Below are 20301 nucleotides of genomic sequence, written 5' to 3'. Positions count from 1 at the left end.
ATTATCGCAAAAAAATAAACTCTGTGTTTAGCAAAAGTTGGAGACATTTACACATTTTGATAATCTTGACAGATAAATGATCTGTTGACTCTGTAGCTGTCTTTAAAAACCCATCTCTTCCGCCATTACCTCACTTCCTTATATAGGACTTACTATCTTTCTCTAGTTTTCCTCTCTTTATCTGTACATTTCTTAAAAATAAAAAATTACTAACCAACCCTTGCCTATGCATACTGTGTTTGACTTGATGAGTGCTCTTATGTATTGCTGTTCTTGTGTTGCAATAATTGCTTCTATTGTTTACCTCATAAGTCACTTTGGACAAAAGCGTCTGCTAAATAACTAAATGTAAATGTAAATAAATAAACATTTAATGAATTTTTAAGTGTAAATGTGTTTACTAGAAATATAAAAAGCTGAATTTTGACTTCAAAATGTTGTGTTAATCTATGAAGTAGGACTGTTAACAAAAAAAAAGTTTGTGTTTGCATAATATATTGTGTCTGTATTGTGTTGTTATTATTATGTGCATAAATACACACATACATGTATACATTTAAGAATTTTTTTTATGTATATATTTTTTGTTTATATGTAATGTAAAATATATAAAAATCTAAATAAATATATATGTAGTATGTACATGTACGTAAATGTTTCTTAAATACATGCATCCATATGTGTATTGATATATACAAAATAATTACACACAGTTCACACACACATATATTATATAAAAACAAACTTTGATTTTATATGAGATTAATCGCGATTGATCTTTTAATAGCCCTAATGCAGGGCTCAACGCAAATCATTTTTTGTGAGCTACTTGCCCAGTCAGGCAAGTGGTTCAGGTTTTAACTTGCCCTGCCAAAATTTTCACTGACCCCATTAAAGAAGATTTCAGTGAATGTCACATATTTAAAAATAATAATTCAAAAGTAAAATATAATTGTATACATATACAACAGACATGTTCCAACAAAAAAGGCTCCCGACTTTAAATGTAAACACACATTTACAACAACCAATAAGGAAGGAGAAACCTCATGACATTTCTGAGAAGTTAACGTTTGTGAAGCTTAAAATGTGTCACGATGATAACGTTCCATAATAATACATACATACAATATGTTTAAGTGACTGAAGGCGAAGCACTGGCCCGATCGGGCAAGTGACAATACTGTTTACTGGCCCGAACGTCTCTCACGCTTGCCCCGGGCGACCGGGCAGTCCTTTATGTTGAGCCCTGCTAACTTGTTTAGAAAAAACGTGTTTCTGTCTTAAAATGTTGTTAAACACAGAGCTTTTTTGCGATAATCCAAAAGTCTAAGGTAAAATGTTATGTTGTTTTTTTTTCTGGGGGGACCAGTATCCCGCTAACGTCCAGGTTAGCCTATAAAATTATGTCATTCATGATTTTTATTCCAAATAAAAAGCATAGCTTGTAATGCACTTTAAGTTGCATTGGATAGAAGCATCTGGCAAATGCATTAATGTAGATGCACAATGTAATGCCAAAATAATGAGAACATTTTAAATGCTGTCTACTTAACAAAAGCAAGGAAAATCTGAACCAATTTGTAATAAGGGGTTAACAAAGTTAGTGTCACAAGTGTGCTTATTTAATAAGTGGCCTAAATCTTTACTCATTTTATATAAAAAATTATTTTCATTTGAATTGTGAACATAATCTTTATGAATTAATGTTCCCTTAAAACTGTACTGTACTTTTTTGACTCTAATAATTTCTCTTCACACCTGCCTCTCTCATTTTCATTTTGCTGTTTATCTCAAGCGTATTATCAAGAGATGTCCATTTCCATAGCCACAGAGAACAACAAGCTAAACTTGGGCACTGTGCTAATCCCCATGTGGTCGGGTTTTACATAATGAAGATGTCACAGTCAGATGTTTCCTGCACTGTAGCCTCTGGTCACGTGCACAGGTATGTTGTACAAACCTTCTCCAACCTGTTTAACATTTTTGCAAACAGGTCATAGTTTATGTTAGGAGTGTGCAAAAGGTGCACTCACAAAATACACAAATCATATACATTATAACACTGCCCAGGGCTAAACACACACACACCTGCCAGAGATGAAGAGAGACGTGTAAACAAAAATGCTAACAGGTCTCATCACCTACATAGTACCTTGTAATGACCTAGATGACAAGCGATGTGAGCAATGCTACAACAGATCGATGTCAGAAACAATCAGAATTATAACAAATCTGTCAAGACGAGACAAAATGACGAGTCATGTTCAGTCTGCGCTGTTCAAGTATGAAGTGCAAAGGGTAGACGGAGCAGAAATGTGTCTGTATTCTCATGACCATAAGGGTCACGCTGCTAAACTACTTTCAGTGTCTAAGGTTACAGCAATGCTGTGTAACAGTATCTCATTCCTCATGTTCTGACCTACATTACCGTCAGAGTTATGAGATCACCATCTATAACCTCATAACTTTGGCTGTCCTGTGAATGGTCACCTGCCCTACCCTTGAAATACCCAGCATTCTTTGCTCTGTAGTCAGTGAAGCAAGGGGTACACAGTTCTGCTAATTATGAAATGACAGACAAAATTATTTGATTAGGTTATGTGTGAATAAATGCATAAGTGAATAAATGTGTGTGTGTGAACTTCTCAATTCAAAATTGTGCGCAAACCGCTTGTTGAAGGGCACATGCTATGCAAATTCTACTTTTACAAGGTGTTTGGACATAAATGTGTGTTGACAGTGTGTGAACATACCAAACCTACAATGAAAAAAAAAATCCCTCTCATTTTTAACCCCCATTAAACCAAAGCCGTCTCATTAGACATGCAGTTTTGATTCTTTTGTTAATGTGATGTCACACAAACAAAGCTCCGCCCACGGCCACTGACTGACTGGTTGCTTTTATCCAAAAGCTTTTCTAAATGTGTTTGTTAGCACATTGTAGCACTAATGGTAAATATATTACTGTCTCAGACTGTATTCACAGAAATCAGCAGTAGCTCATTTGCATTTAAAGGTACACACATGAAAACAGCGTACTTTTGCTCCCACACAAATAGGGGCATTTTGGACATGCTATAACAAATAATCTATGGGGTATTTTAAGCTGAAACCTCACAGACACATTCTAGGCACACCTGAGAATATATTACATCTTGTAAAACTGGGCATAATATGTGCCATTTAAAGGAACATGCACACATTTTGGGAATTTAGCTTATTCACCGTATCCCCCAGAGTTAGATAAGACCATACATAGCTTTTTTCATCCATGTGCGTGCTGTAACTCTGTCTGACGCACCCCCCGCTAGCTTAGCTTAGCACAAAGACTGTAAGTGAATGGCTCCAGCTAGCATACTGCTCCCCAATAAGTGACAAAATAACGCAAACATTTTCGTATATGTTGTGATTTGTATAGTCACTTAGTGTACAAATAACAAGGTCATATGAGACACAGCGATCTTTTAAACGTATACATACAGGGAACTGTATTCTCAGAAGATGAAACCACGCTACTTGGGAGGAAGTGATTTGCTGGCAGCACCTGTGAAACCCAGTGGTGAGGAGTAAAGAGTTCGCTCAGAGTCAAAAAAGAAGAAAAAGGTATGTATGGACTTATCTAACTTGGGGGAATACGGTGAATAAGCTAGATTCCCAAAATGTGGACGTGTGCCTTAAAGTCGTGACATAAGGCGGACACCCCCAGTCCTGCGCTGAATTTCAGGCCCTGTGTTGAGTCCTGTGTGAAAGTGTAAATGTGTGTGTGTGTTCAAAGAAACCCTTTGGCTAGCGGGCCTTATCTTTGTGCACTGCAGCAGAAATGACCAAAATAACCCAGCTGGACTTTACCTTTATGAGGTGCTTGTTGACCCATTTCGTGAAAGTTTTCTTCTGCACCCTGTCTCGTTCATCTGTGAAAATAGAGACAGAGGAAAAAACATTGAAAAGATAGAAAGGAAGGGGAGAGAAGAGAGGAAGAGAGATTGGGTTAAGACAGGAAGTCTACACCATCATGATATTGGTTTGTATTATTTACAACAGTTCTCGATGGCATTGCTTTAAATAGCACACATTTTTAACACAGAAAGGGACACTATCAAAAAGCAATTCGTCATATGATGCGATTTCATGTTTTCCTTAGTCTTTGGAGTGTTATCAGCTGTTTGTGCATTTGGATGATCAGTAAAGTCGCAACGATTAAAATCTTAAAGAGCACCTATTTCATTTAAAAAAAAAAAAAAAACGTTATTTTGTATATTTGGTATAATACAATGTGTTTGCGTGGTTTATGGTTAAAAAACACATTATTTTCCACATACCGTACATTTTTTGTAGTTTCATATTTCACTCTCTTCCTAAAACGCACAGATTTTGTACAAAACTCATCGATTTGAAAAGTTGTGTGTCCCTGATTGGCCAGCTAATCTGTACCCTGTGATTGGCCTGAAATGTTAAGCTTCTTACCATGTTTAAAAGATTCGCTCCAAATGCAATGCTGGCGAGAGTTAACTTACAGGCTGTGAGTCAAAGCGGGAGGAATTATGAAAACTACATCACCAATCCCAGGAAGTAAACTGTTGCCTACAATCCGTGTGTTTGTTGTAGTCCAAAAAAAAGAGATTTACGTTGGAAACGAAAACTGGCGTCATTGTTTACTTTGGGGCATGTACATTTTGCATATCATTAACATGTACTAATACACACTTACACACCAAAGGAAATGTAAAAATGTGAATCGGACAATATGAATGAAGCAAAGAGTGAAAGCTCATTGCCCTCATCATGTTGTTGAAACGCTGTGCTTTGGGATTGGTGATGTAGTAAAGACCGACATTATCAGAATTCATCCCGCTTCAAACTCACAGCCTGTAAATCAACTCCTGTCAGCATTGCATTGTGAGCGAACCTTTCAAACATGGTAAGGAGCATCAATTTCCGTACAGATCACAACGTACAGATTAACAGGCCAATCAGAGACACAGCGCTTTTCAAACCATGCGTTTAAGGAAGAGAGTGAAATCTGGAGCTACAAAAACGTATGGTATGTGGAAAATAATGTGTTTTTTTAACCATAAACCACGCGAGCACATTGTATTATACCAAATACACAAAATAACCTTGTTTTTAGCAATGAAATAGGTGTCCTTTAATTATTAACCTGTTGGCACATAATTTAGCAAAACATGCATATTAAATTCACAACACGAAACATTAGCTAGAGATTAAAGAGGATTATTGTGACACACTATTAGCTGTAATAAAAGCAGTTTGATAAAACTGAAAACTAGGCTGGAAGTTTAAAAAAAGACCAGTTTAATAGGTTCATTACAGTTCTCACCTGACCTACATTTTCCAAAACATTAGAAGGAAATCACACATAAATGAATACAGGCTTAGACAGCCATGGTGAATGAATAACAGCTTGATGTTTGACCTGGTGATGTGGCAGCATATATATACACAGTATATATACACACAGCTGTGCAGAATCTACATATATTATGTCTTTAATATTTCCTAGCCCAGCCTTAATCTGACTCCGGATGTTGTTGATATGCGTAAAGTTTAATTCTTTTGAATAAAACAATGAACTACAGCCATGTAAGACTTGCTGTGTTTGAACTCTGAACATGCCGGGGCAGTGATGCAGTCAAGCAAAGAATAGAAATTTATCACTTAGTCCTGGTCATTTACAAGTTCCTGATACCGATCCTTTCTCACACTTTCTTTTTAGACACCAACTGTGAGGCTACAGTTGATACGGTTGCTACAGCGACATGGCAATTCTAAGCAACCACATGATTTTAGGCGATTTAGCATCCTGCTCGCAAATACACACACTGACATGACCCTGTACAGAACACCCCACAATCTTGTAAAGTAAGATGAATCAGGTTATAAAGCTATGTGCGGCCTCAAAAAATTAACATGAACACAGAATGAACAGAAACTGCTATTCAACCAATATTTGCATAAACGCCACACTGCACAGTTACCAACATACCAGTGATGCAAAACAGGATTCCCAAGAGTTTTATGTGTAATACCTTAATAATGTGCACCGCCTTTGTTTTATCAAGGCAAGTACGGCACACACCTCGTCGGGTTTCTCCACAAAACTTGTCAATGCATGCATGCATTGCATCCAACACTATTGCAAATGCACTATTAAAGGAAGTAACGAGTGATACTCCCTGGTAGTGACCTCTTTGACCACGTGTGCCACAGAGAAGTACATGTTGTCATTCCACAAGACAGTGAGTCACTGTGCAATTACCGTATAACCGCTCACACACACGTGGGCACACAGTGTCACTTGTACAACAGTGTGCACACATCATCACCAAAGAGCAAATCTTCTCCAGGAGAGTAAACACACAAATCACAGTCATGTCCGTGTGAATAGGTGATGACGTACGCGCAGGAACACAAATAGAAACTGACCTGTGCAGCACATGAGCATGTGCAGATGAGCATTCAGACTGCGTTCATTGCAATATTCAGGCCACATTCTGTGTTGTTGTCCTTTGGCAGCTTATTCCTTCCGATTTCCAGAATAACCAACCATGCCCTCCCTTTTCTCTTCTGAGGAACAAGTTCGTTCCTTCTTGTTTACCATCTACAGCTCCCACGTTCCCACTTGGTTTGCTGGTTTGGCCGTGGCTGCCATATCAAAGCTCAGCTCAGAGGAGCAGCTCGACTCACACGTGCATGTCAAACTCTTTCGGAGCTCCTCCCTCCAACTAATAAGAGCTTCGCTCCCCTCCTCCCTTCGACCACAGTAGATCTGTTCTTCTCCTCACCTCACGTTCGATCTCTCACAACTCAGTTCCTGTGTATGAATAATAAATCTTTTTGCAGTTGCTGTCGAATTTGAGTCTCTTTGCCTTTGAGAGTCTTGAGTTTTGATTAGATGTGAACCAGAAGAAATAAACAACTCAAATTAAGAATCTTCATGCTCATCTGAACTGTTGACAGGAAGTTCTTGCGACAGCATGTTGAGATCAGCGAGTGTCCCTGTATGATGATGTCATCCTCTGCAGATTGGTGACATCTATGTTCTTATTTCCCATAATGTCAATGCAAATTACACATAAAAAAGCTTTAAACTACCGCACAAAGCAAGCAAATCGAAAGGTTCTTATCATAAAGAGTCCTGTGATGCAGGATGAAAAGGTCCAATCGAGAGCCAAAGTGCAATGGCACAGTTGTGTGTGTGAGATAGAGAGAGAAAATCTGGCTGTGTTAGTCTTCAAGCTGTTACATCGTCATCACATACGCACTGAATATCTGTACTGAAGTAAAGAAAGCAGGGCCAGATTGAAAGTGAAAGTAAAAGCATCTGTGGGAAAAAGGACAGGTGATGAAACCTGGGGAGTTTCAGGGATGAATCAATACACCGGACAAGCAAAGTAAAAAAAAGTTAAATCTCCATTTCATATTGCAGCAGGATGCTGTGCTGAAATCACAAGCATTCGAGCCGGCAAAACAGAGGCAACTACCGTGATCTCATAAAGCTGCGACAAAACACAAACACACAACCAATCGAGCAGATGTAATCTGGAAAAGCGACAAGGAATGATCCTGATTAGCATGTAGACTCCATCACAAGTGTTCACACACAATCAATGTGAATACAGGACAGCCGAGATGCTTCTCCCACTCCTTCCTCATCCGTTAAAAACACAGGAGGCAGGCAAGATGATGAAGCTTGTAATTTCCTCTGGTGGTTTATTCACTTATGCTACTATCTCTCTGTGTCTTCACTCCATTATTCCATATTTCCCGTTTCTCATCCGATTTTGCGAGAGCCTGTTGTTGCGTCGTTCTTTCCTCCTGCGGCCCTCTGTCTGAACTATAAATACCAGATAAAGCTTACGCTCCTAATGCCACACAGAGTGCTTATCCCTCCTCTCTTTCTCTGTCTCTCTGTGGTCATCACGTCTAATCTCTCATCAGGTTCGGTTGGACAGCACTCCCTTCTCCGCGTCTTCGTCTGGTCTGTTTTGAAAGCACTGTAACTTGGCTATGTTACTCCCTCTCTTCGTAGTGGCACTAGGAGGCTGGCACAGCTTGTGTCATCCTGTCTCGTCCTGCTTTCTCCGCATGTGAATGACAACAAGTACAATCTTTGGAAACTATGGGAAGGGGTCAACTAATGGTGACGTTCTTTATCGTAAACTAAAAATGACACCCAGGAAATTCATATTCTGCCAGTGTGTAAGTTATGCAATTGGCAGACCTCCCCCCAGCGGGGCACTATCCTATTATTTCATATTAAATCTGGCCTTCTTGTGACCTGGGTTCCAAATTTAGCAAAACCAAACCTAGTTACCACAGTAACATGGAGGATTGATTTTAGGTGGTTACCACAGTTTATACCAAGAGGCTCTTAAATGCTTTATTTTGATTTCACATCTATGCATTATTTTTTGATAAACGCACATCTGACCTGTCAAATGCCTTAAAATAACCTCAAGAGCAATGTCTTGGCAATGTCTGTGGTAACTTTGGTATAGTCGAAATAATTGACTCCGGTCCTTTAAATTATGTAAGTGCTGTTATACTGTGCGTGTGCATTATATCCAAATAATTCAAGGGACCGGAGTGAAATATTCCGCTTATACCACAATTTAATTAATAATTAACACACGTGGAACATTTCTTAACCAATCAGAATACAGCATTTAACAGCCTCGTGCTATAATTAAAAATAATAAACATCTGCTTTGTGTCGTGCCACATTACCATGAACCATCATCAATTATTCCTTAAATATATGAGACAATTATCCTCATTTATTATTTATTAATAATTTGGGTAGCACTTTACTTGAAGGGGTGTTCATAAGACTGACACGACACCTTCATAATCATGACATGAGACGTGTGATAAACATGAAGGAGATTTTATGCACATTTATGACAACTGTCATTAAGTGTCATTTGTTCAATTATGTAATTTTTAATGCAAAGATGACATTGTTTGAGATGTCTTTGTTATAACAACTTGACATAAACCAATACATCATAACTTGTCATAAACCTGTCATTAACATGACATGGCAGAATAATAAGCAAACTTAATAAACTACCTAGCTTTATTGGTTAACATTACATTAAACTGTCATTAAAATGTCATTAAGTGTTAATACTCTGTCAGATAGTTTTATAACAGCATCATGAATATTTTTCTTGACCTCAACTTACAGTGGTACAAATTAACTTGTCATTAAAATGTCATTTAAGTGTTAATAATGTGTCAAATTATTTTAAATACCTTAACAAAATGCAACAGACACATCAAAAGATTATACTTAACTTTATGTATGTGCACAATACACACAGAGGGTTCTGAAAAAAATTCTAACAAAACCATTAATTAAAGGAACTGTATGTAGGATTGTGGCCAAAACTGGTATTGCAATCACACAACTGGTGGCCAATACACAACATGACAACATAAACATCAGTTGAGGGCTGCAACTCCACTTTTTAAATGACAATATCGAGGCCAGACCACTGTTGTCAGTGATATAAGTATTTGAAATGAAAATTATTTCTTAATGTCTAGTGACATTTCAGGGCCATTTTATGATTAATTGATATAAATTTCTTGCATACTGTTCCTTTAATTTAATTAATTTAATGTAATTAACTCATTATTGTACTTCTTACATTTAATTTTAACTGAATGGGTTACCAAATGCAATAAAATATAACTAACAATTTTAACTATTATTATTATTACTATTATTATTGGATAATTGATTTTATTTCTTAAACACCTGGAAAAACCTTAAAAAAATTATGGACTTAAGAATATTAATAATGGTGTTATAAAACTATTTAACAGAATATTAACACTTAATGACATTTTAATGACAAATTATATTTTCACCACTGTAGTTTAGGTCAAGAAAAATATTCATGACACTGTTATAAATATGAGAGTAGCACTTAATGTCATTTTAATGATAAATTCAATTTATATCACTGGTAAAAAGTGGTCGTTATGTTGTCTTAGTAATGACAAGTTGTCATGACAAGATATGATGTATTGCTTAATGTCAAGTTGTCGTCATAAAGACATCTCAAACAATGTCATCTTAAAAATGACATTATTGAATGATTGATACTTAATGTTGTCACACCCCTTCCAGTAAAGTGTTACCATAATTTGTTTATGTACAGCTGTGTTTACAACTTTAGATAAAAAAAATCCATTTTGAAAAATTGGTCCACGTACGGGTTAGCCTATATGTAAAAATAAAATAGCAAATCAAATACATGCTATACTGTGTGTACTGTAAATATAACACACCCGTATGGCAGAAAACATGAAGGCCTAATATTTCACTCCAGGCTAATTCTCAGAAATAAAAGGGCGTTACGACCAAAGCAGTAAGCCTTTGTAACAACAGCCAGTATTTAAACCATTAAAAAAAGTCTGTTAGAAGCATTGTGGTGAGACCCAGACAAGCACTGACCTAAAAGGACACTGGAAATGATGGATAACTTTTGGCATTAGTTTGTTTTAACTTTGTGTACCAAATAAACCATCTAGACTTGAGGTCTACCACATTTGTATATCTTCACGCATCATAGTACAACACAAAGGACGAAAGGTGATCGCCAGCACAAAACATCCTCAGACAGACACATACAAATATACTTATAATGGAACGTACCCAACCCTGGCGGGTTTACCCACACCCATGTCCCGCTATACTTCCTGTTGTAGCTAATAATAATCTCTGTGGAGCAGCATTGTACCTCTTTCGCTTTAAAATTTCTCAAATCACACACAGCTGGTGACAGCTGTCATACACTAGAGAGATTTCTACAGACCACATGACAGTTACATAAACACTGACAGACAGACAAACTCTGTCGCATAATTCCCCTTTGTCCCACTGACTTTCACACATTTGCAAATGAGGACTATTAACATTACCTATGGCAGCATGTGACCTTCACCTACAACTATGCAGTAAAAATCAAACCAGCATTTTCACCCTGGGGAACACACGAATTATGTACAATGACAGATATGCATTTACGTGTATATACCAGGTCACAAGTACAGGTATATTTGTAGAGAAAGCCAAAAATACATTGTATGGGTGAAAATTATAAATGTTTCTTTTATTTCAAAAATAATTAGGGTATTATATAAAGATCATGTTCCATGAAGATATTTGGTCAATTTCCTACAGTAAATATATATTAAAACTTTATTTTTGTGAGTGGATGCAGTTGCTAAGGACTTCATTTGAACAACTTTTAAGTTCAGTTCAGTTCAATTTTATTATCCCTAATCCCACTAAGGGAAATTAGATTGCATTCAAAAAAACAAACCACACATATTCAATAACACAACACGATACTTAATAAATGATAAACCATATTACACCACAAAAATAAGACAAGGACCAATACATTAAAAAGGCGATTTTCCCACTGTTTTTTTGCAGGTATCAAATTTTTAAATAGTTGTATCTCGGCCAAATATTGTCCTATCGTAACAAATCATACATCAATCAATTGAAAGCTTTTTATAGCTTTCATATGATGTGTAAATCTCAAATTTTGCAACATATAGACCCTGAACTACATTAAACAAAACTAAGGAGCTAAGGACTTAAAAGAAAACATTAGCATTTAGCCTAGCCCCATTCATTCCTTAGGATCCAAACAAAAGTTTTGTTTTGTGCCACCATACTCACTCGTGTACCTACTCATGTAACAGTCTTTAAATAGGGAAAACATGAAAGTGTTTGGTGGCTCATAAATTCATCCCAGTTTGGGGCCATAGGAATGAATGGGGCTAGGCTAAATGCTAATATATTCACAAGCCGCTTTACAAAGATTAAAAGTGCACGCATTGAAAAATTATAGGTATGTATTCATTTTTTCTAAGTTGAGGTAGTAAAATATTGAAAAACAGTGGTGTTTCCCTTAAAATCTTAAACTAGCCGCATTAAGTGAATGTGTGCATCAAAGTGCAAACAGTGCCAGACAAGCGACAATGCAAAAAAGACAGTGCAAGACGCAAGACAGTGCAACAACAATACAACAAAACACAAAGTGAATAAAAATAAATTAAGTAGCGCCGCCCAGTGCAATATGGCTCTGATTACAGAAGAAAATTGTTGTAAACATCCCTACACATATTTTAGCAGCAGTAGGGTAGTAACATAGTAAAGGGTAATGTAGTCAAGACAGCATTTGAAAAGTGATGTGCAAAAATAAACACATTGCTGAAATGAAAAGTACACAATTTGAGTAGACAATTTTTTGGGAGCAGGTGTGACACAGATTAATATTGATGGTGTATCTGAACAGGACTACACGAAGGTGTGCTGTTTGTGTAAATAACAGCAAAGCTACACATCATGTTTCAATATCAAAAGCTTTGAAGTGATGATTTAATGCTCTGTGTGAAAACGTACGGTACATGCTATTACAATGCACCGAAACATTCACAGCAGATGATCACAGCAAGATATCAGACTACCTTGGAAGTAGTATATCTACATTTCCATACATAACTGAGTCCATACATGAAGCAGTGCAGCTACACTCTCAGAAATAAAGGTACAAGGTGGTCACTGGGACAGTACCCAAAGAGTGCATAATCGTACTTTAAAGGTACATATTGGCAGTATAAAAATACATATTTGTCCCTAAATAGTAAATATTAGGACCTTGTTAAAGGGTACTGCCCCAGGGACAGCTTTGTACCTTTTTTGACAGTGTAAGATACTATCAGCATAGCATAAATTTAACAGGAAGAGGTGGAGCCTAAAGAGGAAAGCCAAGAGATTCCCTTTCAGATTGAGAGAGAGAGAGAGAGATGTGCATTACCAGAAAGATAAACCGCACGTCTGGAGTTCTGGCGTCTACGGTACAGCCACATTCCAGTTGCCGTCAGCAAGTGAACTGCCACAAACAGCACTGGTCCGATTACGGCCGGATGAAAAGAGTCCATCGCTTGATCAAACTTAGAGACTTCCAAATCACGACTCAAATTTAATAATACAAAAAATAAATACCTATCTACCTAAATCGTCATTGTTTGCATCCGTTTTAAATCTTTAAAACAGCAGGAACTGGTCAAAAATATACGTTTTCGCTCTCCAACTTCACTTAGAAAAAGTAACTGTGCTGAGACTAATAACTTAACCAAGTCTTCCTCTCTGCACTCCCTCCTTCTCATTTCGTCTCACTATCTGACACACTTCCACCGAATTCCTTTCCTGTGAAACAAGCGACATGCTTTTAGCTATTGCTCTGAGAGCCGTTATAAAGGCAAAGAATAAAAATACACAGAAAACTGAAGCAAGAAATAATGTTTCCCTTTTCTGTGTCAGACCACATGGCTCTCTATCCTTCCTCTACTAGCCTGTGCTTCTCCTCGGTTAAATGTTCATGCGCTGTGGATGTCAAAGCGTGCATCTGTTTATGCTTGTGTATCTGTTGCTATGAGTAAGCACTGTCGCTCTCTTCCATATTTACACGAGACCTTCTACGGAGAGCACAGAGCGGTGCATTTGTCAGGGAGCAAAGAGGCAAATAGCGTTGAAGGGTGTGTGGTGGCCATTGCCCCCGTCTCATTTGGGATGAGTTACATTTGCTGAATGTGCGAATGACATAAGAGCGATGTTGTGTTATAGAGCTTTGTTTGTTTGTTAAACACTAGTGAGACTGTACAGTATGTGGTCATAGTGCAGTGATTCAGTATGACTAACTGTTTAGTCAAAGCACCTGGAGGGTCTTACTGTAAACGCATGTCTATGTGAGCGAGAGACTGAAATATGGAAATGAAGATAACTTGATAAGTAAATGGGAGTATTTAAAGCTGACTTTATACTGAACACAGATGGCGCTATGTTTTTTGTGCTGGTGATATGATCACCACAGCCGGTCTTTTTGGGCGTACCCAAAGAATATTTGTGGTTTTGCTGTGACAGGTGGCCACATTAGTCCCTTGACTCATTGGGAGGTGTCATGCAATGTCATGTGCCTCATGTGGGGGACATCCAATAATCTGCCACTGGTGTCATTTGTCGGTCCAATCACAGATCACTAGTTGCATCATTTCTACATGTCTTATGGTATCATATCTTTAAAAAAGTAAAAAGGGGAAATACAAGAGACAAAGGGACAAAAATATAGGTTTTAGCATGACAGGGAGGAGACGGACTGAGGAAAATGTGCTAAGACAACTGCAAATCTGTGGCAGTGGTGTGTAACCACTCGAGACATGGGGTTTACAACTTGGTTAGTGTGAAAACAAATCTAGCGTCACATTACAATGAAAAAGAAAGGAGATGAAAAGTAAAGATGGAATCTTAAGGATTGTAAGGATTAAAAAGTTGAATAAAAGTTAACCCTTTAAGTTATTAGGGTGAATCTTGTGACTAGTTTATTGTTACATTTACATATTCAGCAAATGGGTGATTCTCGCAAAATTAGACTTATGAGGTGTCATGAAACGGTTTGATAAAAAAGTAAATGATATCAAAATAAGACGCATACAGGTACAAACATCTCTTCATGTACTATTTTGCACATGATTTCAAATTACATCATACAAACCAATTTTGTTGTTTTTTCCACATTTAAGGGGAAATTTTTCATTACCGCAATGTGTCCATGACTGGATTTTGGTAATGGAAATATTTATAATTAAAAAATCTAAAAAATAAAATGATTCAGTGCATATTATACTATAAACATTTACAGTAAAGAAACATGTGATATTTGGTGATCACTGGTAAATGTGGAGACAATAATAAGGAATATAAATGTGTCTAAGAAAAAAAATTCTCATCCTCCACAACAATTTTCAATCATTGTTTAAGCCCTCAAGGAACTAACATTTAAAAAAAAAAATAGTTGGAAGGGACATAATTGACTGTGACACTCAAGATGGCTACCAGGTAAGCAGTTCTTATTTTTTCTCTCCAGATAAAAATTTAAATTTTGTTTGTCATAGTACCTAGACAACTTTTTAGTTCTCATTACGAAACATGAGTTTGTAAATGCATATATTTAATGTAATATCATGTAGCGGCAATGCTAATGCTAAAAAATTAAACATTTTTATAGGAAATAAGTTTTAAATCCTCTAAAAAGAATGGTTATAGTAAGTTCAGACCTTAATCTTATATGTGCCAAAAAAATTGGCTTCAAGTTTTTTTTTTGATGCTGGACATGGATTTTGTGAGAATGGACACTGGATTTCATGAGAATCACCCATATGCTTAAAATGATTTTAAGTGGAAAGATCATTAAAATCCGTCTTTTTCCATGTTTAAGTGCTATAATTGGGTCTCCATTGCTTCAATCATCTAGAAAATGTGAAAAAGATCAACCCAATAACTTTGTTTTGGTTTCTCTACAAGCATGTGAAAAAATAAGTCATTGATATGTGGCTCCCCTTGTGATGTCAGAAGGAGATAATTCTGCCCTTAATCTACACTATCCAACCATGCCACTGCAATTTAGTGCAGAGATCATTTGCATTTAAAAAGACACACCGAAAAATAACACATTTTTTTCACACCAACATAGTGGCAATTTAAACATGTTATGATAAATTATCCATATGGTATTTTGTACTAAAACTTTATATGCGTAACAAATGTGTGTTCACTCCAAAATCAAAAGAAAATAATAAAAAATACAATATGTTTAATGAAGAAAATCTTGAAATAGGAAAATGAAGATTGTTGTTAAGCATTTGTGTTAAATCCTAAATCTTAAATGTATTTATTTGTAAATAAGGTATTTTATGAGCTTTCTGTAAATCCATTAATATTTATCATATCACATTTCAAAACAACATAATCGACTCATTTTCAAATAAGTTTAAATAATTTTAAATTCACTTAAAGGCAGTACAACAAAAAAGTTCCTGATGTATGAATGCTATGCGTCTGTCTGGATATACTTTTAAATAAGAACAAGAGATACCTGGAGATCAAACACTCAAACATGCATTAACTCATTCTCTAATACACAAAAAGGCCCATTTAAGGTCTCCTAAATGATTAGTTTAAATGAGAAAACACAATAATGTCACAATGACATCTGATGTCTCTGAGGTAAGCTGTAGGAAAACAAATTTCCCCTATAGGGACTGATAACATGGAAACACAGAGGGAAGAAATATCAATGGACAGCAAGAGAGATGAGATAATATTTACTACACTGCGATCTAATGTGTGCATGTATAATACATTTACATTATGTTTACATTTATTCATTTAGCAGATGCCTTTAACCAAAGCGCTTTACAATTAAAGCGGCATTTAACATTTCTTTTAAGCAAAGCTCACTAGGCTAAACTGTTTTTTAGTAGTAAAATGAATTGCTCTATTCAAACCAACAAAAAATATCTTACTGTCACAGGTGTCACTTTCACTGCATATTATATTATGATTATTAGATTACAAGGCCACACTGTTCTGTACGGCTTTGAGACTCTGCCTGTTTGAATGATGCTGGGATCTCTCTCTCTCAGACACACACACACACACACACACACACACACACACACACGCACACACACACGCATCTGTCTCGATCACTTGCACATTTTCAATGTGAAATTCAGCAGGCTGGCTTACTGACAAGGTCGCCCTGATGTTCAAACCCACATACACACTCGCCGTCTTATAAAATTTGGTGTACTTACAGTACAATATGTCACCACAATTTCTGTTTAGTTCAGTGTTCCTCCTTCAAATCAAACAAGACGTCAAAGGAAATATGCTAAGTGTAAACAAAGACAGGGCGTAGGGTGCTAACATAAAAAGAAGAAGATGAAATATTCTGTAATCAATTATCTATATGATATTTTGAGCTAAAACTTCACATACGTGCTCTGGGGACACAAAAGATTTATTACCCCCAATAACAATAGGTTCAATTTAAACAAAAAATGTATGACACCTACCAGTATATGGCATTATTTGAAAGAGACATTTACCTTGAACTGTCGCTGTATGACTGGAGCTGCATAATGTCAAAAATCTTATGAAAAAAACTATAGTATAAAACTATATTATTACTACATTATGGGGCGGTTTCCCAGACAGGGATTAGACCAGTCCAAGACTAAAATAAATATAAGAGATGTCCAAACTGAAAACAACTTGCACTGACATATATTAAAATACATCAGTGCCCTTTGTTTTGCCTCAAAATGCACACCAGTAATGTTTTAGTAAGGCATTAAACTAAGGCCTAGTACAGGTTTAAGCTAATCCTTGTCTGTGAAACCACCCCAATATGTTTAAAATGACACAGGACAAAAAAATATTTTTTAATTTATACTGTTCCTTTAAATCTGGGCACAAAGTAATTCCCCAGGATATTTTCTAAAAAGTAGTTAAATTAGCAACATCTTTGCAACACTGACATGCAATACAAAGAAAATGAGATAGGGGGCAGTCCTGTAACACTCACAGCACTTGAGGATACACAGCCCTACTTCATTGGGCACTGTCACAACCAACAACACTGTCACAAGACATGACATCACTGCCTCCCAGCTGATGTCAGATCAGTTACTTTTAACCTGCTTGATAATGATGACATTCGTCAGCAATCTCATAGAGTAAGGGCACGGGTAAAGCAACACAGAAACTGACAATAGGAGTGGCGAGTGTCACAAAACATTAAAAGGACAGAAATACCTGTGATGCATTTAAAGAGATAATTCTTATTTACACACAATCCTAAGCTAAACAATTGCCGGAGTGGCACCATATCGAATTTTGCAGTATTAAAAATGAAGTTACTAATACTGACTGGCATGCAGTAGAATAAAAGGGAGTAAATGTACTTGTTTTGACAAGGTTAATGGAGTATGTCTTACCCAGCCCTGTTTAAAATATGCCTGAAGGGTCATATAAAAAAATATTACATGAGCTGCAGACTCATTAACACGAGAGTAAAGCTTATTACAGAGCAGACAACACTACAGATATACCCACACTGACAAACGCACAACAAACAGCATTGCCTTAAGACTCTACACAAACATTCGTGCAGACGGATTAAGTATATGCTGAATAATTCATGAAGATAACAGCCATGTGAAACCTTATAGGGAAAATTATGGTGCTGACACTTAATGTGTCATACACAGATAAAACGGACTGATATTGTTAAATCAAATTAATAGCTTTGGTAGGATATAATGACATTTTAATCACTGCAGTAAACACTATATTGTAAGCTTAATACAAAAATAAAACCTTATGTTTAATAAAATGTTTCATAAAATAACAGTGTGTCCACTAGGTGGACCATGCAATTCCGTGTGGACCATGTAATGGCAAAGACAAACTGAACCTACGCCAGATACAGGCCTCTGAGACAAATGCGAATGGACCTACATAAATAAACCCAGCTAACTATACTAACGTCAATCTAAAGGGTCACCCTTTCATTAACTGTCAACTAGTGTTCGCCCTTAAAGTTCATCTGCAGTGAAGTCGCTGAACCTAAAGGGACCAGTACAGTGTTTGTGTCGGTGTGACACCATGATTGCGTCACAACCAAAGACTGATTGGCCTGGCCTCGGTTCAATGCAGATTTAAAAGGTCTTTTTATTGAGCCACTTTACCTCTGCCGCCAGGAAGCGGAGCACAGAGTCATTAGGCAAGTAAAGAGAGACGCTGCCTACGGTACGAATGAAGAAGAGATTTACTTTAACACCTCTTTTAGGAATCATGTCCGAGAGCCAAACCTCCCGAGTTGACGACAGAATTAGTTAATCAAAGGTTAACAGTGGGGAAAATAAGGTTGGGGAAAATAATAGAAGGAAGGTCGTGAGAGAGACAAATTTCCGAAGAGGTCAGGAATGGGAAAGAACAGAGACAGGGGGAAGAAAGAAAGAAAAGATGAAAAGAAAGGGTAAAATGTGACGAGGATACACAAATACAAGGCAACAGAGTGAATGAACATTATCATCACCTCCCATTTTCTTCTCTGCTCCTGTCATCACCATGGAAACCAGTAAATTAGGTACCGGCCTTGCCCCCTGTCAGCCACTTGACCCCTCATAAAAGACCCTTATTTACCTCTGAGAGACCGAAGGAGACATCTACTACAAAGTCCAGTTGATACGTCTCCCACGTTCTCCTCCAATTGTGGGAACTTGAGAAAGTTGCCACAATGTTTTCCAAATCTGGGGTATAGGATTGCTATTGTTTGTAGTAATAAAGATGCCAGAAGTTTATAGCACCTTGGTAGCAGTAAATAAACTAGGCTCACCATTAAGACACTACTGTTTCCCCGAGATGAGGAATGATCTGGAGCGTTTAGCAGGAAGAATTTCACAGCTGAGCTTTGTGTGTGCTCAGTCACGCACTGTACCATGGGAAAGGGCCACCAAGAGGGACCACTTCACCAAAAAAGAAAAGCCTTGTGTCTAGCACTGTGTGTAAGATGTGAGTAATGCTCATGGGGTGCCTTTGGACGGATGAAACCATTCAAACTTGTCAGCTTTTCTTGAAAAGCTAATGGGACTAAACGGGACCAAAAGATCCTAAATGGTAGGGTGGTCTAAATGTTGTCAAACAGAAGCAATGCACATTTCTTTAATCGACAATACATTAAATGGTCAGTGGCCCTGCTAATGAGTTTAAGCACAGCTGGTTCATTAGGGAAAGGTAATCCGTTTTTAACAAGCCACTCTAGGTCAGTCCTGTTGAGAAGTACGGGACCCTTGAGATCCTCGGCTTGTTTGAAGTGTAGGACACTGGACGTAAAGCCAAACTATAAAGGACAGAGGGGATGGAGAGCACAAAGAAAAGACTAAGATTAATGCAATTTTTGATGGAAAATCAGACAAAGATAAAAAAGGAATACTGGGAAAACTGGGGCCAGAAGAAGAAAAATTGGAAAAAGAAAACACGGGCCCCATCATGCATTCATCTGATCAACAGGCCATAACCAGTATAGAAGATCTGGACTAATATCCATGAATGCAAGAACTGCATTTTCATTTACATTTTTCCCACACTTTTATTCAATCACTTTTTCTGTACTCCCAGGACATCTTACATGCATTCATTTACTGGGAAAGTTCCATTGCCAATAAAGAAGGCCAGCTCAAAAGGTGAAATCAACTTTCCCACACTGTTCCAAGAAGGGCACCAGATATCAAGAATATGAGACCAACCTCCCAAAAAATATTTAACTTTGTGTATTTGTGTGTGTATACTGGCCCACTGCAACCTAGAGGTCATTGGCAAAAGAGGTAAACCGAAAGTTG

General features: G+C 37.1%; 1 protein-coding gene across 6 annotated transcripts in view; it reads right to left on the bottom strand.

The window, feature by feature from the left end:
• The window catches only part of macf1a (microtubule actin crosslinking factor 1a), a 181465-nt gene that overhangs the window by 112445 nt on the left and 48719 nt on the right, over window positions 1-20301 (bottom strand). For all 6 annotated transcript variants that reach the window (XM_073812743.1, XM_065292458.2, XM_065292460.2 and 3 more), the window contains exon 3: window positions 3853-3914. In XM_073812743.1, coding sequence (XP_073668844.1) covers window positions 3853-3914 — 62 coding nt within the window. The remainder of the gene's footprint in view (window positions 1-3852; window positions 3915-20301) is intronic.

This window comes from Paramisgurnus dabryanus, chromosome 19 (assembly GCF_030506205.2).
Source record: "Paramisgurnus dabryanus chromosome 19, PD_genome_1.1, whole genome shotgun sequence".
Lineage (NCBI taxonomy): Eukaryota > Metazoa > Chordata > Actinopteri > Cypriniformes > Cobitidae > Paramisgurnus > Paramisgurnus dabryanus.
Note: the sequence above shows the minus strand (reverse complement) of the source record. Positions and strands in the feature narration are given on the sequence as shown.